Source organism: Gavia stellata, chromosome 5, assembly GCF_030936135.1.
Source record: "Gavia stellata isolate bGavSte3 chromosome 5, bGavSte3.hap2, whole genome shotgun sequence".
In the NCBI taxonomy this organism is placed as follows: domain Eukaryota; kingdom Metazoa; phylum Chordata; class Aves; order Gaviiformes; family Gaviidae; genus Gavia; species Gavia stellata.
In genome coordinates, this window is record NC_082598.1 from 46,475,142 (window position 1) to 46,500,630 (window position 25,489).

General features: G+C 38.7%; 1 protein-coding gene across 3 annotated transcripts in view; it reads right to left on the reverse strand.

Annotated features, from left to right (window-relative positions):
* RAPGEF2 (Rap guanine nucleotide exchange factor 2) overlaps positions 1-25,489 on the reverse strand; it is a 197,807-nt gene that overhangs the window by 126,369 nt on the left and 45,949 nt on the right. For all 3 annotated transcript variants that reach the window (XM_059818073.1, XM_059818074.1, XM_059818072.1), the window contains exons 2-3: positions 11,498-11,568; positions 7,856-7,912 (exon numbers count right to left, since the gene is read on the reverse strand). In XM_059818073.1, the coding sequence (XP_059674056.1) occupies positions 7,856-7,912; positions 11,498-11,568 (128 nt within the window). The remainder of the gene's footprint in view (positions 1-7,855; positions 7,913-11,497; positions 11,569-25,489) is intronic.

Consider the following 25,489-nt stretch of genomic DNA (forward strand, 5'->3'; position numbering starts at 1 on the left):
AAAGCTGAAGACACAACTTTGCAAAGTAACTTCATAGCTGTCACTCTGTTCTGTTTGGAAACTTCAGTTATCTAATTATGCAATAGCCTGTGATGACATCACCAGGCTGTCACCACTGATAAGGTTAGACAGTATTTGCAAACTTAGTCTTCATATTTTCTAGCATATGACTGTCTTTGAGACCTCAGAGGTACTCAAAGTTCAAAAATCAGGAAGTATTTATAAAGTTCCAAATTGCCAAGATCCAAGAAGTTTGCAGGCTCTCTCAAAGTCTTCAGCACTTGTATCAAACTCTTCATGCTGTGAGCTATTTATTCCACTGGAAGGTGCAGCTTCTTACCCACATCCCCAACTAGTTACATATACACTACTTAAAACTGAAGTTTTACTTACTAATTATAATTACTTTATTTTGATTTAAAGCAATCTGTGGCGCTTGTACACCATGTTTGCAAATCTGAATCAGTATTAACAGCATATCAAAGAAATTATGTACAAAAAAGAACTTGTTTCAATGCATGTTCCCTACACGTACTAATTCTACAAGGTATCTGTCTACAGTAGCACAGGTCTTCCAATTTTAGCTTTCAGATTTCCTGATCACATAAGATGCTGAGAAACCATCCAAAATATTCAGCTGCAATAAAGATTTAAGTCAACCTGCTGAAAGACCCAATAAATCTCAAGTATCTATACCATCTCTAGTGTCTTCCCCTATCCTAACAAGCTCTGATTGCATCACTTTCCTTTAAAACTTCTTTAGACATAGCTGCATTTTAGTGATACTAATCCATTTAATTCTCATTCTCCATCAAGATGAGATGTAGCACTGCTAAAACCTCTGGAATAATGAATCGTATTCAGCACATGCTTACTTGGGTGCAGCTGTCTTAACTGAGATAATGAACATTGTAAGTATTTACAGTAGCAAGAATTTGCAGGTCTTTGTGATGACTGCTTTAATTCTGCCAAATAAAGTTTCACTTCAGTGCAAAATTCAGCACCTAGACTTGAAAGCACATGCTAAACAGAAGTCTTTGCTGCTCTGACCACCTTCTGGTCATTGGTTTCTCAGCCATCTCCCTTAAAGCTGCATTTGAAAAAAAGCTAAGCAGCATACAGGTCTCAATGGAAACAAGAATGGAAATGGCTTCCATATAATTACTCTTTAACATTCCTTTTACAGGAGATATGTCTACCCTGTGACCTAAACAACGGAGGTGTCAGTCTCCCTCCAACACTGGACTGAATAGTCTAGCAACACCAGATGCTGGAAGGACCCCTAACATAAGTCAAACATCAGCACCCAGAATTACTTTCCAATTCAGAGGTATTTTCCAAGCTGCTTCATAAAAAAGATTGGCAAGAACAATTTCATGGTTGTGAAAGAGCTAGTTGGAATTATTCTCTCCATAACCATTAAAATTCCAACTACTAAAGGATTTGTTCAACATTTAAACTGGATACAGTACCATTCCTACAAGCTGTAACATTTTTAACTATTTTGGTAAAAGAACTTACAACACAAACCAAAGTGTACCTAGCAGATTACATTTTCATGAAACCATAGTATTGTTGAAATTTGCATAGATTTTGGAATGTAAACAGAGTAATTCGTTCATGCTCCCAGATCTCCACTTGAGAGGAGCAGAAACAATGAAAATTTGACATGTCAGAACTGGAACCTCTTTCAGGCATTTAAGCACTACCCAAGAAGAAATTAGAGAGAACATTGCTCTGCAAGCTTATGCTCCACAGGATATTGTTTTAGCAGATTAATCTGTCTGTTTCTCTTTGCTCATTTTAGTTATCCTCTCTATGCTGAAAGCTATAGGTAGTTTATCATTTAATTGAGTAACCATTGTCACAATTAGACATTAGCCCTGAAGTGCCTTGGGAAGTCAAACACGTCTAAGTTTAACAATTCTCTCAGGTAGACATCTCATTGCCTGAAGATCCTGCCCACTAGCACTGTATTGTTGTAACACTCAGAATAATCAGAAAACCGTTTACTCACATTGTCAGCACCATCTATAACCCTCCTTAATAAGCTAGTTAAGCAGTTACCTGACATCTGCCAGAGCATTTTAGATGCTTTTGATGACATTAAGAGGTATATCTCAAACACAGAAGTAAAACAGATTGGGTACTTAACGCGTCAGCCACACACAATTTTCAAATATCAGTTTGGTTTTTTTAAATGAAGACATTAAAGATACATTTATTCTTACTCCTAATCTTCTCACTAAATATAAGAAAAGATTAAAATATATCCAGTAATAAAACTGGTAACTCAGAATTTAGAACTTCTCATTTTCACTAAACAAGCATCTTAAAGTGCATATTTCAACTGATGTCCATGATTATCTTTTATTAATGGACACAAGATGAAAACTGGTGTCTTGTCTCCTGGTTGCAAGAGTGGGAAATAAAGAAGAAACAAACACAGGAAACAATTCCTCAGTATCCATGAAAACAAATAATCAGAAGTATGTTTTTCTTTAGAGTATTAATTTATTTGTATTCTCTTTCACTTCTGAAATAAAATCAGTAAAATGAAACAGCAAATTCAGTCAAATCAGAGATTATTGCAGAGTGTCAGTAATGCATGTCAGTTTAAGACAGCTGATTAAACAGGCAATCAATAAATATATTATGCAAATATATATGCAAGCTAATTGACCTATTGTCATTGAAGTCTTGGTAGTAAACTTGTACAGTGAATTTGCCCTTGATATCAGAAGAGAAATTCAGAATGAAAAAATTAGTCTCCTAAATCATTAGGAAAACAATGACAGAAGTACTAAAATAAAATGATCTTGTGTCCAAAATACTGAGGTCAATCAAGACAGACAATTCTTCTGTTAAATCTTATACCCTTGTAATATTTCTCCAAAATCAAAGCTTTTATTCTCAAAATTACAACAACAAGAACATCATAGCTTCCAGTGAAACATTTAGAGTAGGGAAGGTGCAAATTAAAATCCCTTCAAAAACCTCAGTCTTCATTCAAAGTAGCCTCAAATTCAGGTCAAACAATAACACAGAAATTCTGAACTGGCTATGCAAAGCCAACAGACTGTAACATTGATCACTGGCACTACTAAGAAGCCTTGATTCAGTGTCTGCTTACACAGAGCTGACTGCCAAGTCTGTGAATGTATTTGTTTTAATGATATACATTGCCCAAGAAACTCCCCACAGAAAACTTCGCCACAACACAATGCATAAATTTAGGTTCCTGATTTACTGCAGTGCAGAACTGGCAGTATCCCAACACTACTTTGGCAACCGCCTGACTATCAGAAGGTGCAATACACCTTTAGGAATACTTTAAGGAGGAGGGAAAAAAAAAAAAAAGAAAAAACCAGAAGAGATCAGCCCTGCTGCAGCAGTTCTTTGCATTACTAAATATACTGCTGCATGACGGCCACATGGATGCACAACCAGAATGAATATATATTGCCTGCAGAGGTCTACCTGAAAATTCGGATACTGACCCAGAGAGATGCTTCAAACAGACATATTCGGAGTTTACTGTTTATTCAGAGCATTTTAAATAATCTTCAAAGTGTCTCATATTTCTATAAGACCAACGAAGAAATCCTTTACAGGGGCTCTCTGAAGTCAAGAACATTCAGTAAACAAGGACAGTAAATGCAGAAATGTGACCCAAGCCTCCACCATTTTAGTAGCAACCAAAAAGTCGTGCTCCTTTATCTCTTTTCCAGATTACATTCATTTCAGGCTTCTACGGCTGGGCCAAGCCAGCTACAGAGAAGGCCACATGGCTAGCCCAAAACAAGTATTTTGGACCTTGTGATTTGCCACAGTGATATAACTCAGAAAACTCGGCTAAGACTGCAGCTACTGGACCTGACAATTGGTTCTAAACATGAAAATACCCATAAAGACCAGCTGAAATGATATATCTCTATGCTTTTGGTAGACTTCTCCACTTCTCATCCCCTTTTCCCTTCCCCTGCCCTCCCCCCAATATAAGCACTACAGTCTTAACACAAGTGGATGTTTTTCATCTCAGATTGTTGACAAGTGCAGAATGAGGAAAAAAGCAAGACAAAACATAATTGTACAAATACAGCTATTTATTATATGCCCTGCCTACCACAGTCAGTAATTTAGAAACTATGAGATTGCTATTTCTCGTTCCAGCTGTGGACATTCTCTGTAGTAATAACTCAATTTTACACATAATATTTTTTCTCTCCCATCTCCAGTTTATATATATGCCTTCTACTTTTGTTTCACAATACAGTCCTCAAAAAACACTGAATTTCATTAAAGCACGGAAGGCTGCACAACTAAATGACATGAAAGCACACAAACATGTTGATATTAGACAAGAGTTTTTTCCAACCATAGACATTAACACTAAAATTCAGTTCAAGATGTCCAAGAGATAACTACTCTTCTTTAAACACTTGGCCTTTTCTAAGAATCAACACAATCAAAACCACTAGCACACTACTAAATCCCTACAGACTGAGAAATTTGTTACTGATTAGAGCTTAAATCCAAAATACACATCTTGCAATCTTCTCAGAAGGGACATGTGGGACGTAGGAGCATATATCCTATCAGGCTTTGAGTGGAAGGTTCTCAAAAAAAACTAAAACACACTTCACAATAATATGGGTTGGGTTTTTCTTTGTAATTATTTTTTTTTTTTAACAAACATTATAAGCACAGCTAAGTTAGTTCCGGGTTCAATCACACAGAAACTAAAGATAATGTGATCACAAAAACAGGTTGTGCTACAGCATGGCAATTCAGAAACACAGGAGGTTTTATTATCAAGTGACTTCAGACAGCAGGTCATCAAAACTTAAAATATTTTCTGAAAATCCAGTATCTTTAGAGAAGAAAATAAGGGAAGCTTAAAGACATACAAGACTTCCTCACAAAAAGAGTAAGCCAAACACCACTGATGCATACATACAGAAACATCAAACAGCATGGCTGAAAACCACATATAGCCCTTGTATTACTAATGAGGGGAAAAAGGAGGTGCTTCTTTTATTAGAGACATGTTAGTTTGCTTATAAGTAAAACATTTATTGCCAAAGATTCCTCTCTGTCATCATAGCAGACATTGAAATTTTGATCTGAAAAACTGTCAAGAGGTATACACATCCTCTACAAATTTGCCAAAACTTTGGTTTCCCAAGAAAATGCTAATTAGAAACTTACTGCTGGAAACATCAAGAATGACTATTATGCACATATGAAAAAACCCTATTATTTTTTCTTTGAACTATTGATAAAATATATATCAAGCGACCAAACTATTTTTTTTTTCTAAATGGGATCTTTAAGCAGATTTGAATAAAGGTATCAGGTTAAAAAAAAATAGAAATCAGGTATATGTGTCAATTAAAACTCAATTCTGAAGTTTTGCCTTGCAGGTTTTAAGCCCTTTTATCATTAATTTCCCATCAAATGAAAGTAGTAGGATGACTGGCAAATGAAGAATAACTAGAGCTGAACTGCCACTTTTAATAACCCAGTTTCCATTTAAACAGGAAGATGGCCATAGGGTTTGAGAATTTGTCACTACCATGTACACCCGCTGATAGTAAAGTAAGTGCGGATGAGATGAACCAATTTTAAACAACGTGCTCCGTTTTACCCCTTTGGCCATAAAAAAAAAAAATCTATACAGATACTATGAAAATTAACAATTTTAAGAAATGGAGGATAAAAAAATTACTGTGTTTGCACTGATTGCAGATAATTATTTTCAGCATTGCATACATACAATAGAAATTTACCTTTTTATAAGTACAGCTGACAATGCAGATATGAACGCAATTTTCACAATGAAAAAGTTTTGATCAAATAAACAGAGCAACTGTATTAGTTTTCATGTTAGCATTTCTGGATAAAGATTTAGCTTATCTGCATTGAGACATTAAGTTGTGCCTCAGGGAGGTCACAGACACAGGTCAATTAACAGCTCCAACAGTTGCAGCTATTTTAATAGATTTTTCTAATGAACACAGAAGATTAGCACCCAATTTCAGATTTCAATGAAAGTCATACCATCACTGGGGAAAAAAGAAGTTGTAACTTAGAGTTCAAATTTAATGCTTTTTTAAAACCTTAGCCTTCATGACCAAAATAAGAGCTCCAAGTGATAAATTCTGGCATGTTCAATATAAAGTGACCAGGTTGTATGCTTCAAGCTCATTTCCGACAGCTCATAACTGAGTGAATTGATTCTAACCTGGCTATCACATTGTTTATCTCCTGTAAGTACCCAAAGAATTTTTCCAAATGTGTACATTTTAAAATTGGAATTCTGTTTTTTAGAAGAATATATCTTCAATACATATGCTGAATTTGTGAAACAAAAAAAGGATTCCTCCAAGTTCATCATCCTAAAAATGGAATACTGAAATTAGACTGCACGGTCCATGGGATTTTCTTACCAAGTAGATCTTGAATTGTTCTTTAAAGTAAAATGTAAAGCTACAACTCAAGAGTAACAGAACATGTTTTTCTGGCTTCGAAATATCGAATTTTTAAATTTTTTTAAATTAAAAAAATATTCAGTGTTAACTTCCAGATTTAGTCCATTAAATATTAACTAAGAGATGTGAAATGCATTAGCATCTATATCCAGAAACTGCCAAACTGCCCATTAAATCTACTGAATAAATCACAGGGAAGAAAAATGTCAAGAAGCGAGTAAATAGGAATGACAGGCAAACTACCAAAGCGAAGATGAAGTCACATGAAAGGAGTGACAATGGAAATCAGTGCAAAAGAATTGCAAAAAGCACTTCAAGTTAACACAGACATCACAATTTTCTGTTTGTGCATTTTATTTTCTCAGGCACGTATTTCCTGCTAACTTTTGCCTGCCTTGAGTATATGCAGAACTAGAAGCCTTGATTCATTCAGCATATCATTCAAAATTAAATCAACAGTTAGAACGAGCCAAGATACTTGGCCTAAACAAAAACTCTAGCACACATAACAGACACAAACCAACTGCCTAGAAAAGGACAAATCACCAGCACAATGGTCACTGGCAAAATAGTCTGTAAAATTAATAAAGATTATATTGGTGTAATTAAAATTATCTATCCACCTATAGATTTTGACCTTGTGCATTTCCCATACATGACTGATTACTGGGTTTCATGAGACATTAATTTAACTTTGCTGAATGGTCAAGGCTTAGCATTGAAGTTTGTTCAATCACATCTTCCTCCTGATGGTCAATATAGAAAAAATTACACATGTATGAAAGAAGGCATACAGGTGCATTCTTTGTATGCTTAAATGTTCAAATAACACCAGACAACCCAGAAAAATCTGCATTTAGAGTCTGGTTCAGGGGCAGTAAGTAAAAATCGGATAAACCTTTTGTTTCAATAAGTTTTGAAACATAAACAAAGCAATTGCAGTCCTCAGATCTCTACTGTAAATCTGAGCTGACATTTGATCACATCCCTGTTAATTATAAGCCATGTTAGATATGCTGATTTGGCACCTCTGGCATGAAAAGCTGGTCACTACTATGACAAAATTGAAGTGAGACTAAATGACAGCTTACTCTAATGAGAAGACATCCCACATCCTCTAATTCTATATAATCTCCCTGGTTACAAAAATTAATACAACACACATCACCAAGCAAGAGTCACTGTTAGCTTCCTCCCTGGCACCTGCAAATTTCTCCACTGTTTCACAATGAAAACTAAGTGGCTCATTTATGTTTACAGACTATGCACTGGGTGAGGGAGTTGGCATTAAACATTGTCCTTAACACTTTAAAATGAATTAATTCTTTGAACATCATATGAGGGGAAGCGGAAATACTTACTAGTATAGAACTTCATTTGCTTCATGCCTTTCATATCTAACAGTTTCACACATCAGTCTGAAAGAGAAGGAAAGAAGTCATTTTTAATTACGATTCCTATCGGTGTCACAAAGACTTCACTTTCTAAAGTTAGTCAGCATTTCCACGTTTGCCTCCAGCGCTTGCAGAAATTATCCACCAATTTAAAGCTAAGCTGATTTTTAATGTAAGAGAACGAATTGTTAAATCTAAGCATTGAAGTTATTAGCTCATCCAAGATCAGATTTGATTTAGGACACTAGATGTAATTTCTCCCATAAAAAAATTTTCTATAAAACGGGTAAAATGATACTGATCTCATTTTATAAAGTGATATGATAAAAGTAAGTTGCTTTATATGGAAACAATTCAGAATTTTAGAAATGGATGGAAATTTATGATACATAACACTAATCAGAGATACCACAATATAAAAACTGCTCTCTTTTTCAAATCAGGCCCAATAGATAAGAAATTATGTTGCATGGCAAATTGATGCTTCTCATTTTGCTAAAATTCAGCAACTTAAAAATTACCATGGGATTTTAATGCTGAAATCCCAGAGGGCTCAAAGTGAAGAGAATTTCCTGCAGGCAAATCCCTTGTCTAAAGGGGAGGATTAAAGCACTTCTGCATTCACTGTCTGCCTGACAAATGCAGCATAATAGAGAGCTACTATAATAGAACTTACCACATATTAGGAAATGCAATGTTAACTTGGTGTGACAAAATCAACATGCCATTTCTGCCTATTGTCTTAAGAAAATTGACCCTGTAAATTACTGGGGGGGTGGGAAGAAAACAAACCCCCACTGCCTCTCTTGGACTTTCTATGGCTCTGAAGCAGACTGCAAACACCAAGGCTATTTGACAGACAGTCAGACAGAGATTTGCTTAAAAGCCTCATGTGAACATTCAAATAAGGAACTATATTTAAATTTGGGAAAGAAATTCTCATTCCTCGGAGGATCAATCACCAGAACCTCAGCACACCAATGACTGGCTGCCTGCAATGATATCCTAAGTGGACAAAAGTGCTCAAGAATTCCTGCTCAGGCAGCAAGTCTCAAAAAAGTTGATCTGAGGCCCAGAAGAATTGATCTGGATTTGATATGACATTTAAAAGGCTCCTTATTGCCATTTCCCATCATTTCCTAGATCATTTCAATAGCCAACAGGCTGCCACAAAAGTTATCTTAGCACTCACCTCTCTCAAGATTTTACTTATTAGTTCAGCCCACTAAGAAATAATGCTTTTTCTGTCTAGAAGTGGCAGGCTTATACTGGTATCTTGATAACTGATAAATTGTGAATAGATAGAAAATTGAGATCTTAATTCTGTTTGCTAAAAAAAAAAAAAGTCAAGTTTTACTACCACATTCTTTCCCCTTCCCCGGTATTTTAGATCTACTCTTTGAACCATCTTTGAGAGCTCTTCTTGTAGACAATTTCTGTAGTGTATATAATGAAGTATTGTGTATTGTATATCAATTTCCGCTAATGAAAAATCTTCTTGCTTCCTGGCACAGCAAAAAACTTCGAGTGACAGAACTTTCTCTTTTTCAGACACTGTTCCCCACCATAAAATCAGGTCTTGCCAAAATCCTTTTTAGACACTGAAAAGCTACTTTCTGCTTCTAACTCCTGGGTCCTCACCCTCTCTCTCTGATCCTCTGTTTTGAGAGGGAAGGGGAAGCAGACATGAGGTTACTGGTGAGAAGATACCAGAAGAAAAGTCATTGCTAACAGTCAGATTTGAAAATTAAAAATACTGCTCAAGGATCGTCTGTACTCTACTGGTCTGAAACGATGCTGGGCAATGGGCCATCTAAGAGTAGGAGTTATAGGAAACAGAATCACTTTAACAAGCAAGTTTTGTTCCCCTCTGAATTGGGAGCGAAGGAAGTACATTCTTGATAAAGTCACGCAAGTTCACCACTGGCACTGAGTTTTACAGCGTTTTGGTCACGTTATTAAGACAGTAATAGGGGAGAAAATGCCTCTTGCAGAAGGTAGCCAAGTGTTTCAATTCTTGTGCTAAACTGGAACAGTTAGCAATTACAGTGACTGAGTAGTACAAACTAGATTGCTTCCTCAAATATTTAAAAAATTGAATTAGTTCTGGTCAATACTGGCACTTCATTTTCGCTTGAACATGACTTTTGTCTGCTTCCTAAACAACTGTAATAAATTCAAGATGAGATCGCCAGCAAGCCATAAGGTAAGTTATTCACTACTAGAGGCTATATTTAATACGCTAGTTTTTAATGCATCTCAGAGGTTTTTGTGGCATCCCTCCGCCACAAGAAAAGTTGTATCCTAAAGGATACTATAAAAGCTTTCTGTCCCACATATGCCGGGAGCCCAGCCTTTTCCATGTATGGTACTGTAAACAGAAGCTCTCTTCTAGGAATTCACTGTGCCGGGAGAGCAAGCCCGTTCCACACATTCCTCAGCAAGAACCTCATCCTGCACAGGAAGCCAAAAAGCACACATCAACATACCACACAACCATATGTGCACACTTTGATCTTCATAAACAAGTTAACATTAGTTCAAGTCCAGCTATGCAAAATTTAATGTGCTAAGAGTCTTGCATGTAATAGCATAACACAAAATACTGTAACTGAATGTGATTGTGGCCTCCTTCCAAAGCAGAAGTAATTACAGAGTCTACTTTGAAGTCAACATTCACATTGCAAAATGCGTCTTGAGCACTTTGGGAGAAAGAAAACCCCACCTTTTATTTTCTCCAAATTACAGAATATTGGCTTGGGAATGTGGACTCTGACAGAGTGACAAAGCAAGAGACCAGAAATTAGAACCTAAACCAGCATTAGTCAAGTCAAAGTTGCTTCAGCATCTTCAGATGTGGCAAATGCTGGCAAACCCCAGGATGCAAAATAACAGTAATTCATCCTCTCTCCCTGTAGACCATACAGGAGACGTGCTGGCCTCCTCTATCTGCCAGCCTCACACCGATGTCCAAATACCCTTAGAAACCTCTGCTGCCAAGATGTTTATGTGAGGACAACTGAAACAATTATTTAAAAAAATAAAAATCAAACACACACCAGTCTTTACAGAAAATAGGAAGTTCATCTTGACGTTTTTACTTGAATTTATTTGCTTCATGAAGCATTTTAATAAACATGTGGATGGCATTTATTAGTAATTTTTTACTAAGTATCATTTGCATGTGTAGTACATAACTTGTCCAAAACTTCCACACGAAAGCAAGCACAAACTGAAACAGAAGCTAAATAACAGACTCTGCTATCATGATTATCACATTACACAAATGATTTGGATTATATATGGACTTTCATTCAGGACTGGAACTTGTACTCTGTATGTAAAGCATTTACTTCTAGTCTGAAAGTTTGAAAAGAAAGCAAACACATCCATAGTAGAAATCAGAAGGAACAAATAGGGATAGACATATGTACGCATAAAAGGAGAAAGTGTTAGGACAATAAAGAAGGGAAGAAATGGATGCAGTGATGGCCAGCTTTTCAATTTGAGGTAGGGTATACAAGAATAGTGTATAGTTACCAAAACTCCTGTTCCTTTGCTTTGTTAGTGCATTAACATACATGTCTTTTTAATGATAAAATATCATACCTTAGCTGATGCTCTCTCAGATTAGACAAGGCTTCCATTCCATGTAAATAGGAATACACAATCTCCAAATCCTACAAACATAAGGAAAACATTATTAGGATTCTCAAGCTGTTAAAATACTGGTTTTGCAAAGAATTCAGACCTCTCCTAATAGGGGCAGCAGGGATACTTGAAATAACACATTGACAAGAGGCTAAAGGCAAGTTGCAGGAATACCTTTGATTATAAGTTGGAACCTGACATGAGGAAGAATGATGGTATGTCCACATCGGAAAATACAAACACAGAAACGTTTTTCTTTTGGCTGTTGTTACTCATGCCCAGGAAACAAGCCTGGTCCAGAATTCCAGTGAGCTACTTTGCAGCTACCACTGCCCTGCTTCCCAATGCCAACATATCCAAAAACCGTAATTTATTCTAAAGCAAACTCATGGAAATGTTCAGGGGAAAAGAAAAAAAGTACAAAAGAGTCTCACAAAATACCCCACTGTACATAAGTATTTATAAAATTGTATCCTCTTCAAATGCAAGGTAAACCACAAGCTTAAATGAGAAAAAAAGTTGGCATGAACAGAAAGTTATTGGCACAAGATTAAAAAAAAAAATCAGAAATACAATCCTAGTTACATGGCAAAGTGTTACATTCAACCATTGTGGACCTCCAATATCCAGCTCACAAAACAACACTAACAAAGATATGAAAACAACATCCAAGACTAAAACTTCCTAAGATGCAACTATGGAAACACTAATGTCAGTCTAGAGGCTTTGCTAATGTTATACTTAAAATCACTACAGCACCTAAGAAAAAACTTCAGTGCAGCCTACAACTTCTAGGGTGATTTAACTTTGGCTCATCAATTTGATGCTGTGTCATCATCCATTTTTTTAAACATGCTAGTTAAGAGACAATGTATTATCCATAGTTCATTGAAAATCAGAGCAGTGGCTCACAACTAGCTGAGGCTGACAGAAAGTTGAGAATAACCTAATACCAATACCAAACGGTCTCATAACTCACTGTAAGAAAATGTTTTCAAGTAATGAAATGTATCAAAACTATAAATTTATGAAAGCTTTGGTCACTGAGAAAAGTTTGTTTATTTAAAATTGGCCATGAAGTACAGAAATACTTGAGTTTTCAGACACAATGAAAGAATGCTAGATGTTGTATTTGGGCAAAGGCTTTAGAACTGAAGTCGCACAGAGAACTTGAATTTAAGTAAGAAAAATAAAAATAAAATCTAGTTAAATATATTTAAGTGCAGAAATGTTACTGTACTTGTTTAAACCACGCTACAGATCAGAAAAGATACCAGGAGTTACACTCAATTGTTAAGACTAAATAGATGTTTTTCATTCAGTATCTAGAAGAGTATCTTTTTCTCACAATGAAAAAAGCAAATACTCAGTTTGAAAAAAGTAGAAGAAACACACAAGCCAAAATGCTGCGATTTCGCTTCTATTCTGGTCCTTCTGCTCCCTTGCCCTCTAGAGGCTTTGGTCCTCCCACGAGGAGCAGAGGACACATCAAGGACAAAAGTAACTATGCATAGTTTGGGATGGAGGGACCTTATACATAGAAGGCTTTGAAGAGAAAATACGGTAGTCTTTTGCTTTTTTGCCCTTTTTTTCTTTTAACACTAATAAAAGCATGTGAAAGCACACGTCTGCCACAGTCAGTGACCTGCTCACTTGCCAGACAGGCTGGGGGCAACCAGAGGCTCCCGGGAGCCCTGCGCCGGCAGCGGGGTAGGACACAAGCCCGACAGTTCCCGTGGCACCGCTGCTGCCCATCCGGACATGCCGGACTCTGCTGCACAAGCCAGTGGCTGCCATGGGAAGCTGGGAGTGGACCCCTGGGGATTAGATGCCCATAGCAGTGCATTAGACGGAAAAAAGCCTGGCCAGAAGGTGCTACTGTAATTCATTTCCAGCAAGCCTGTCTAACAAGCAGACACAGAACAGAAGGAGAATAACCCTCTGCCACCAGCTTGCACTGAGGTTTCTCTGGCGTAGCACAGATTTTATGTACAGTAAAGGATTCACAGAGGAATAAAGAACCATTAAAGATTCTGGCTTACGGGATCCACGGATCTAAAAGGGGAAGTGCATGCTAAAAGGGATTCATGGACATTTGGTTTCTGAAACTGCTGGGTGACACAAACCTAGAGACAAACCCTCCAGATGTACAAAGCAGTAAAGAACACAGGTTATGTTGCTTGAGAAATGCAGCTGAAGTGACTCAAAGGCAGAGGGGAGGGAATGCATTTAATTGCTGAAGGATGTCATTCTGGCCAGTTTCGCAAGCAACAGACAAGATAAGTTTAGTTAACACTTCTTAAAGAATAAGTAATTCCGCTTCAAAATACAAGCATACTTGTCAAATATTTGCAAACGCAACATCCCATAGGTCCCCACACAAGGAACCGCAGATGGTGGGGCTCCTTGCCTCTAAAAATCTGCACCAGGACATCTAAAAAAGGGGAGTGGGAAGAAAAAAAACAACCCCTAAACAAACCTTTACTTGTGCTTCCATCATGGCTGCTAGCTGTAGCAACAGAGGGAAGATAAAGCTGAAGACGTCTCATCACTGAGACAACTAAGGTGTTACTTTTGATTTGCAAAAAAAAGCAGCAAGAAAACAGACCTGTGCTCCAGGCAGTGGGGTCCTATCAAAGCAAATAGTCAGTATAACATTGCAGCTGATGTGCACTGGCATTAAATCGGACAACTGTTTCCGAAAAGTGTGCTGCAGCCTGTTCTTTAAGCTGCAGCTTTCCAGAGGATGTCTAACAGGAAAGAGCTCCCTCTAGCACGAGAAGTTTGGCATTGAAATTTAAGTAACAAATAACCAGCATCATTGCCTTCAATTAAATTCTCCATAATGGTGCAAGGTACAAAAAAACTACAGCAGAGTCAAAAGAGCTGAATATATTTTCATACATTGTCAGTAGACACTGCACACTTCCAGTCAGTCAGCAGCATGAAATAGAAGGAAAGCAATTTGAAAAACAAAAAAATCAGAATACCAAGTTACTGTCACGAGGTCACCTCAGTTTTCCATTTATCTCAGGAAAAACCATGCTTTGCTTACTTAGCAAACATACTCATCATTGAACATAAATAGCCGTTCCAGCTTCTTAATTAAAAGTAAATTAATGGAATGCAAGAGCCTTCCAGAAATATGTGTGTCAAGTGTTGTAAAATCCTAAATAGATTCCGAATGCTTGAAACAGTGGTAAAAAAAAGCCATTTCACAAAAAACCGCACACACACAGACTTAGGCATGTAAGCTATGAAAGTTTTCAATTTTGATATTCTAAAAAGTCTCCAAAAAGCTAAAGCTTTTAAATTCTCATGAAAAGAACTCTGTCTTTCAAGGACATAGCCTGCCTATGTGATTTATGCTGGCTAGTTGAGCAAAACTTTAAAGCAGCAGCTAAATTCAACCCCACTGTGACTTACACGAACACTTCTGCCCGCTTGCAGTGTCCCTGAAAGCTGCCTCTAACTAATCCACAGAATGTGTAAAGGCACGCAGGTGACAGCAGCAGTCTGATGCTCTTTTTGGTTGGGGATTTTACAACACACCCACTGGAATTACCACCAGGTGGCAGGCTGAGCCATGAAAACTTCAGAGAACATCATTCTTCACACAGTTTCTCCCTTTATTTAAAAAAATATACCTTTAACAGTTTATGAAAGTCAAGAGAAGCAAAGCTAATCATCACTGATACAACTGGTTAAATATTCTGCCATAGCAAGGACTATTTACACAAAAGCACAGAGGAACCACCAACTTTCTGCTTTCCAGTTTTATCCAGCAGAATTGAATAAAGACAACTGCAAAAGCAATGCAAAGGCTCAGCTGATCTTGCTACCAGAATCAGGTTCCACAAAGACTGTGGCAACAGCTTGAAAAAACATCTCAATGGAATCTCCAAAACCAAAACTTAAATGCAAAGCACAAATTAGGGCGGTTTTTGAAGCATGTTTTTCTTTAAATGAAGGCTAAATGACTGAAATCTAATCTACGCTTAAATTTGTACTGCAGCCAAAGTCATATGCTTGGGTTGCTGTGTGTGAAGAGCAGCCCAAAATTTGTTTTACTTCAGTGTTATTTCTTAATTTGTTTGCTTCCGCAGTGTCAGCTGGCTCAGTTTGAAGTTCTGACTGTGCTTTGAAACACAACAGAGAGACTCAAGTTTTAACGCAGCTCAACTTCAATTAGATCTGTAGGAACACATCAGGCTGCAACCTTACCTCTGCTCTCCATTCTAATAAAAATCTGCATATGTTTGTGCCCAGACATTTCTATCCATTTCATCTGTGTTTCAAAAATATTTGGCAATGCCAGTTACACAAACCAGACAAACCCAAACAAGAATGTTGGCTCCAAACTCATACTAGCTTAATGAAGAAATTTTTACTTTAGTAAAGTGGTAAAGATGTGAAAATTTGTTACTTTGGACTGAAAAAGTTAAACCGCTCTAAAAATCGCAGACTGGTTTCAGTCCTGGTTCGCATTAAGGTGTGAAACTACAAGCCCAAGTCAACTATTCATCCTTGCCACCAGTTAAAAAGCAAAATGCTGAGCTGAGAAATTCATTGCTCTCTTAGGGAGAAATTCACTCATTTCTGTGAAGTGGCAAACAAGCAGAGAGAAGCTTTCATCTTATAATAGTTTGGTTTATTTTAAATGAAACAAGCTAATTCCTCAATTCACTGTCTTGGACAAAGAAAAAAAAAGGGAATTTTTCAAAGCACCTGATACTCACCTTAGGCTGAAAAGGATCTGCCAACTGAGTGTGCAGCAGCTTTTGAGAGGCTGGTCTTTCTTAAAATAACCCCTCTTTAGCTCCCATTCAGCCAGCCACCACTAGCAGACGGGGAACACCAGGCTCGGAGGGGCACACCTGCTCCCGGTCATACCTGGCGGCTCCAGACCCCACCCCAAGCCCAGGTTTCACTGTTGTGAAAACAAGAGGTCCCACCCAGTCCCTCCCTGCTGCGCTCCTGCCACCTCCCTGGCCCTGGGACCAGCACCCACTCGCGGGGACCCAACCTCAAGCCTCTCTGTTGGCAGCATGAGACTCGGTGTTGAGGTCAGGGAGGCAACGGCTCACGCGGCAGGGAGAAGGTGGGACCTCAAAGTCTTCGATATGTTTAAAGAGACCATGAAACCGCTGGCAGGGAGGGAGGCGTTTGTCATTTCTATATGGCTGACTAAACGGTTATTTTAGCTCAAGGTGGAATCTCCCTTTTCTCTTTAAGTACTTTAATGCGTCTTTTCCCAAATCGTGGTATACTAACAAGAGCAGCAATGCCAAGTTTTTCTTCATAGTCAGCAAGGAAGCCCCAATCCAAACCCAGGTTGCTCAAGTCCTGCCTCTCTTTCTTTATAGCAGCAGGATCCTGTCTTTTTCCCTTTTCTTCTTGCATCCAGCACCTGAAATCGTTTGACCCTCAGCCACTCAGGTAGCTATACCAAGCAGTTATATTTTCTTTTTTCCTCTAGCACTCATTTAGCACCTGCCTGCCTGTACTGGCTCACCGAGTCCAAAGCAGTGCCAGCACTGCCGAAAGAAACAGACTGCATTACAGCAACATCAATCCCATCTGGCTTAAACAAAAATTTCCCTGTCCACAGAAGAGACATGTCTGCTCCTAAGTAGGTTTGTTCACATCTGGTTCACGCTAACACGCCAGGCTCTCACCAACAGCAGCTCAGGAGACGATACAAGTTAGTGCCTTCAGAGACAGCAACCTCTGAAGGAAAGGCAGGGCAGGAAGCTACATCAGTTATCCCAGCCAAACCTATCTCCAAAGGCAAGACCTTACCCTAAGGGTGACCTCACACCTTGCAAATATTATGCTGCCAAAAAGACAGGAGCAAAACCACAGAAACCAACTTACACCATGACAAAAAAATCCGATATTGCTAACACCAAAATCCCTGCAACACACACATGAAGATGAAGTATTCATCTTCACCTCCAGCTTCCCAGCAGTGGAAAAAACCTAAATATTCTTAGTTGCTGTGCAGGAACATGCCCAGGTATGCATGGACTTATCAGTGAGCCATACCAACACTAATTTGTTGAAGAGATTAAAATGAAGTATTTGTCATGTACTACAAATTTTTGACATTCTTTCTTACATCAGGACCTTCATATTCAAGGGTGGGGGGCCGCCACATGGGAAGCCTGCCAGAATCCAAACTATTACATTACAATTTAAGATAAATTACTCTTTTTAACGTCACTGTAAGCTACCACAGCATTTTTTTGCAAGCCATTCTTTCTAGTGTATGGCATGCTACATAGAGATCCATGGTTTAAAAAAACTAAAGCCAAAGTTATAGAACACAATTTATTGACTCGATGCTGAATTGACAGCTATACAGATATAAATTAAATAATTAAGTGAAATTACATATGTCAAGTCACCCAAATGGGTAATTCTGTGAATGAAATCCCATGGGCCATATTTTAAGGATGAATATAGATTATGTAATTTACTTTTGTAAATTTACCTGAAACAACTACTTCCTTTATATCAGTCTATTTTGAAATATATAAAAAACTGTAAGCTATCAGAGACTAATAAAAGTTCATTCCTGAATGTAGAATAAAGCTGCTAATTCTTAATACATTTAGTTTTTAAGTGCAGTCTAGGATGCAAAGCTTGGTCTATCAGTTTTGCATATGAATCAATTAGCATTTCCTTTAGCCAAACTTGACATTTTTAATACTGGAATCTGATTTTTCAAACAGAAACACTACAGAATCAGGTGACGCTACTCTCCAACAATCTCACAGCAGGATTGAAGAAGTTCCTATCCTGTTTATCAACCACATTTAGCAGAGTTTCAGATCCCATTTGCCATTGTCTACTCCTATGGGACTTCTGTTTTCTTGTCAAGAGCAAGCCAGATCTATCCAGTCACCACCCAGCCCAACACAGTCCTCCCCTTCCCAAGGAGCAGCACCATCAGTTCCCAGACATGCTGCAAGCCTGGAGACTCAACATTCATGACAGATTCAAGGGGACTCAGCTCAGCAGAGTTGCTCTGATAAGCACCATCCATCACACCACATTGCCGTTATCACTTCTTTTTCTTCTGCTTGGCACAGAAAAAAAAAAATGTAAAAAGTGGAGGGATGGGAAGCAAGAACAAGTAGTGTTAGAGACAGGTGGGGAGCAAAACCAGGTACATGGGTAGAAAGACAGCTGAATTGTAGTAGTTTCTGAAAACAAATACCTTCTTACTCATACTCCAAACAGGTGACTGTGGTTTAAAGGCAACTTTTGAATTTAAAGGTCTATTAGAGCCATCAAATGCCAAATTAGTTATCTGAACTTCAGCTAAATATGTTAGTGAACACTAAAGTTCTGGAAAATTTTACCATCTTAAACCTGTATGAATTTGTCTCTACCAACATGCATTATATTTCAGGAAATTTATGACAACACATTACTCCACAGCAACCAGGCATGACTAAGCTTGGGAATCAGCCTTCATCAGAAAGGCAGTTTACAGGCCATCAAGCCAACACAAGTCTTCACTTCCTCTGCTCCAGCTAGGCAATGAAGGAATACGGAAATTGTATTGATCTTGTTAAGACTTGTTGACACACAAAAATTGTTATTTTTAGCTCCACTGTGGGGAGGGTGGGGGCATTTGTTCTGGGATACAGGTGGAATTTTTAAACAGGATTAGAAACAAGAGGAACAGGCAATTTTAATCTGGAACTGAAGTACCCACACATGAAGCTCATCAGGAACAACTCCAAAACCTCGTAAAGAGAAAGAAGAAATCCCATTTTCCTGGTTTGTCTGAACTGGGAGTTGTCCCAGTACAGAACAAAAATACGCTTTTCCAAAGACTTCAACTGCATTACTGCCTCAAAGTCAGAGGCTGGAGAAACACCACAGGATCACAGTAAAATAGTTGTGGAGAAACAAGATGTTGCAATAGGAGACTTAAGTCAGCCTTACGTATATTTCAAATATATTTTCTTTCTTTTGTGAATTATTTTCTTTTTAAACGAGCTTCCCTCAAAAGACAATTTCATTACATGTCTATTTTTGCATTTTAGAATTTTTTTTCTGTTCAGAAGTGGGTTAAAAACCTCTACTTCCATGTAATGCCTCACGGATTTACACATAATAATATAAACAGCTTTTGGTTTTCCATCTTGCCAACAGAACCTGCTCAAATGTATAAAAATGAGTCAGCAGGTTCAATGACCCACCCACACTAACAGACTTTTAACACCAGCTCAAAATGAGTACAATTGGTTCAACATATCCTGCTGGTCATAAAGCTTTTACGAGAATAAAGTAAAGAAGCTAAGACATTCATGATTATAATCAACCCATAAGATGGGAGTAAACGTGGAAAGGGTAGACGGGAAATTAAAGCCTGCCATCTCGCAGAAGTCAGTGAACAAACTAATGAGCATAGGAAATTACAGGGTAGCGCCATGCATTTCTTTTCTGCTTTCCAGACTCTCCGAAGTCAGACAAATGCTTAACACAAAAGCCTAAGTTCTGTAGTCAAAAATCCAAACGTTGGTCGCATGTCCAAATGCAAACAAAATGGTTTCACTACAAAAGATCGCTCCTACTGACTGCGCAGTCCATAATTATGAAAGGCATGCAAGTTATTCATCATGAAAAATGTATATAATTGCCTTTTCGCACCTTTTCAATATTTATAGCCAACAGTTGGAAGCTTGTATTAAATCTGTTCTCTTCTTTTTCACATTCACATCTTTTGTTGCAGAGTTATGCCAGTTCCTAGGAGATTATTTTTTTTTTTTGGTGATGCAAAGAAGAATCTCAAATTGTTTTGAGACAGTGTTATTTGTCCCACGTTTTCCATTAGCGATATGTAATAAGACTCAATATCCTACTAAATGAAAATCAATCTTGCACTAATAGATCAGCTACTAAATACAGTGGGACTTATTTTTTAAACAACTACTTGTAGGAGAGATGAGATTTATGTAAATTTATCCAAATGCAGACGCCTATATGACTGGCAGCTTTTAAATAACAAAATTTGGGGGGTTTTTTAAATAAAAAAGAAAAAGAGGAACAAACAAACAAACAGGGAAAATGAAGTGATACACAAGTGTCCTGGATTAAACAGCCAAAAAGTAACTCCTAGTTGGCACCTAGTTGTGATGATAGAAGCATTTTAAAGGACCTTCAACCTACAGAACATCAGGAAGAACAACTAGGGTGGCCAGGAAAAGGAAACCACAGTATATCAGGTAGTATTGCCTACTAAAAATAGGGTTAGTAGTTAGCTGTGCTTAGAGGATTCCCCAAGAGCTGTCAAGAGCAAGATTAAGATATGACAATTCCCAGATACTTTTGCTGGTGGTGGGGTTTTTGAGGGTGCTTAATTAGTCTACAGGTTTCAAAGCAGCCAGGGTTAATATCCGTGATACCAGTTTAAGAACAAGGACTGTAGTCCAGACAATCTAGGCATAACTAAGCCAGCCAAACTAATTGCCATGAAGGAAGCACATCAGTCAACTTGGCCTAGATGAAATCTTCACATAATTTTCATTATAATGGGCAAGAGCAATCTATTTTCTGAGAAACCTTAATTTCTGTAAAGCTTAGGTCACAGTACTTCAACATCATAGCCAAGTGGTAACCGCAGCTGCACAGTATTCCTTCTTCAAGTCCATCATTAAAAAGATTGTGATTTTTATTGATCACAACGACGTACACTTTGTAGTATACTGGTATTCGTAGTGTACCAGATTTGTTAAATGGTATTCCAAATCACGAGCAAATAAGTTGCAGTGACATTAAAGAGCTGTCATTTGCAAAGTGATCTGCGATAACTGCTCATGTGAGCATTTTAAGCTTCCCACTGCAAACAAGCTTTGTAAATTTAGTAAGACACTAAGGCAGCAATGTTATTTGGCCAATGAAGGAGTAACCCAGTAAGCCACCTCCGCACAATCACCTGGGATCATCTGTCTGCATCTGAAGCTGCAGTGGTTCCAGCTGCTCACGTTTCATCTAACTTCTTGGGAATAACGGCATTTTACCTTGCTTTTAAAACAAGGCCTTGGACTAGACCTCCTTGTGCCATTGGGACAGAGAATCCCAACAACGAACCAGGGGTTTCAGCACTGTCCCGAGTGCTGAACATCACCACGCTCCGCCCTCTGCTTATTGCATTCCTCCCTTGCCAAGAAAAAAAGCAAAACCAAAACCAACCCAGAAACACAAACCTCACATTCTGGTTGAGAAAAATCAGTTCCCAAGCACAATTCAATGCCAACCCAGCCAGCAACACGCTCATTTCCAGAATCACCCAGAGCATCAGGACCTCCTCCGCTTTGTGAACTGGGATTTTCTAGAAGCCCCCGATGCCGGGGGAGAGCCCGACCACCCCCTCCAAACGTCACTTGTAGCAAAGGGCCACCACCCACCCAGGGTTGAGCCAGTGAGGAGCTGAGTGCCGCATCTCGCTGGCTTATTACTATGACGACTCACATCCAGAAACAAAAGAACCAGCATGCGTTGGAAACTGCGCTCTGCCAGAACTTGCAACAGAAATATCTCGGTAGTACTATAATCAACAGAAAATACAGTGAGTTATTTTCTGTGGCTGGCCTACAACCATTTTATATTGCTGGCTTACAACCAACCAAAGCAAAAACACAAAACAAAAATAAAGTTCGCCTTTCCAACCACTGAGGCAACTGTGGGTATTTGCTGAAGTAAAACTGCACCGTTCCTTTTTGCTTTGGACAGTTTTGTTTTTATTTAAGAAAAATCATGTTGCTCAGTTTCTTTATATTTATGAAACCAAAAAAAGCAGAGATAATAAAAGCATGAGGAAGGAGGAGAAAAGATTATACCACAGGTAATTTCAAAGGTTTATTCCCCGATACACATCTTTTATATTCATGTGTTTAAACAAAGCATTAAGATTCATTTACACAGATACAATTTTCCCAACATTCAAATACACAACTCCTCTTAGTTCAGCTTACTCTTTAAACAAAAGCTTTGTCATTTGATTTTGTGTTTTAAAAGAAGATAGCAAAGGATCATATTCATTTATGGTTTTGGAGCAGCTGAATTTACAGCAACGTATTTCAGAGCATTTCTTTCAACAGATACTAATCTTACTTGAAGCATCAACAGTAGGTCACATGAAAGTTATTCCCAGACTATCAGGCAAATGATCCCACTGAAGTATGTATCTGCATGTCAAATCAATCCTCACCCAAAAATTCATCTCAAAAGCTGCTGGGGGTCATATCCTCCCAGAGCTGGGATTACTCCTCTGTGCAAAGGAGGCAAACAGTAGAAAAATGCTAAAGTACTTTCCACGGAACAATCTCCAGGCCTGAATTTGTTAGCTCAGGTATTTCCTGAAGCAAAGGCTGCATTTAATAACTCATTTAATAACTCCAAATGTTTACCTTTTGGGTTTGGGGTTTTTTTTTCTTCCTATGAGCAATGGTAGGATTCTGAAAGGGACCTGAGTTTTGGGGGTTTTTTTAAATATCACTTGGGGATGAATCAATTTCTGTATCTCAGATGGACTTATTGGTGACACTGCTCTGATCCAACTTGAGCAGATTTTTGCACTCTTGGAAGCAGAACACCAACCACCTAAGAAATTTGCAAGTCAAATGGGGAAACACCCATAAAGGTCAAGCGCCTGTAGGGTTATGGTGGTAGTGAAACATGGCCCCTCTCAGGTCACCACCCTGCAACCTAAATGCAGCACTGAGTACCATGAACAAGATGGAAAAAACAAATTAACAGCCTCCCATTGCTGAACAGGTTGGACTTTTTCTCGGGCACTGAGAGAGCATCTGACGCCTCAGTGAGCCAAACCCAGTTGCAAAAGCCACCTCCTCTTTGACTCGGGCTAATGCTCTGACCCTTTACTGGTCCAAGTACAATGAGCAGAGGTCACGCACGTACCCACAGCCAGCCCACGTGAGGCTGCCCTGGCACAAAGAGCACGCGGGACCACCCTGCCTTGGCGGCAAAGCAGGCACATGAGGTGGGTTCAGCCCATCTGCTCTGCCTTTGCCTATTAAGATGAAGTGACACAGAGCAGCTTCAGCCAACGTAATGGATCACCGCCCTTATGGGTAAAGACTCGACTCTCTTGATTCAGTCTTACCTGGCACTGCACCCACGAGGGAAAACCATCAGGAACAGCACCGAAGCTTAAAGAATGTAAGAGAGAAGTCACACGTTGAAACTTCACTGGAATGCTCTGCCAGCCCCTGAAAAACCCCTTCTGGAGGGAACAAGCCATTCAAACCCGCTTTACTATTAAACGGTACTCCGAGGGAATATGGAAACACCCTTCGGTTTAACATCCCCCATTAGCAGCTCTAGATAGCTCTCTCTCGGCACTTTGAAATCCCTTTCATTTCATCACACCTGCTGAAGGGATCTGTCAGATCTAAATCCACTTCTATGCATCAGACATCTCAACACCAAGACCTAACACCTATATTGTTTGTCAAATCTCCAACTGTATGCCTTAAAACACTGCATTTGTACCATGGGTTACAGCGACGGTTGTGCGGATGTTATTTTCGCTCACTCTATCACACACACAGGAGATCCTGAAAAGGCTAGAAGTTGTGAATAAAGCTGATGTACTGCTCACTCCGTTCCTTGACTTGGCTGGCTCTGTGGTTTTTGTTCAATAACTTTACAACTGTAATACAACTGTAAAGAGATAGAGATACTGCCAGCTATTGCTTTGTGAGCAGGGGCTTCGTAGTCAAGAACACAAGGCAACCCAATAGCAGTGACTGCTTACAGCTAGGCTACAAACTGCCTACTGAAGCAGAGTTTAATTTTTAATAACTGCTAATGAGATATCTGGCCATCATGTCAAGACTGATTTTTTTATTTATTTACTGAAGTTCAAGAATGTCCCTCCATTTGTTATACCAGTTTCTCCCCCCCACCAGCCCCAACAAAGACAGACATTTACAAGTCGGCAGGTGGGGCAGCTGCCAAAGGACCAACCGCAAGTGTTGTGGCATGGAGAAACCAAACACACCAACACATGAAAACCCTGTCCACAGGACAGCAGCAGGCAGTCTCTCAGAATCTTAATCCAACCCATATTAAAGGGAAACAGGTTTTTCAACCTCCATAATCTTTCCAGAGCAGTACCATATGTCACATGCTTTGCTTAGTGTAAGTTAAAAAAGAGTCAGAGATATAACACTGAATTCCTTGTGTATAAGAAAATGCATACCCTTGGTTTCATAAAGAGTATTTCGGCCCAGATCCTAAGCATCATTATTTACAAACTTTTAAACTAAGTCTTATTATGGAAAGCTTAGCGGTTGTTTTGCAAACTAATTTAGACTGAGCATGACAGCCATCAGTTTACCAAATCTCTAACAAGATACTGCTTATCAACTGATGAGCAAGTGACATTTGTTCTTAAACCATGTATGCATACCTTCACAGCAGCTTTAAAGTCATGTGTTTGAACTCCAAAACCGGACATTAAAAGTACGCACATTCCTTGTTAGAGATTACTGTTTATCTCCTGAGTTAGTAATTTACCACTGAGTCTGACAACTCACTTTTAACACTAAAAGCAACTCCAAACAGCTAATGCACGGCAGTGAAACATCGCACCCCTCCCCAAAGCACTCCGATGGACAATAGGTGTGACCTCTCCCATCAGTGCCCCACAGAAGCCTTTGCAATGCTGTTAGAAACCCAACTCGAAACAGGTTCGAGCACCACATCAGTATCTAAGCGTTCCTAAGAGCTTACTAAGAAATATGACCAACATTAATCACCTGCTTGCTCAGACCTAGCCTAAAACATGGAAAAGAAACAAACAGTTTTCCACTCCTTTTCCTGAGTCTGGCACAAGAACACAGGAGTGACAAACGTGATTTCAAACAGCAGTGAACATTTCCTAAAGATACAGTGGCCTAGGAT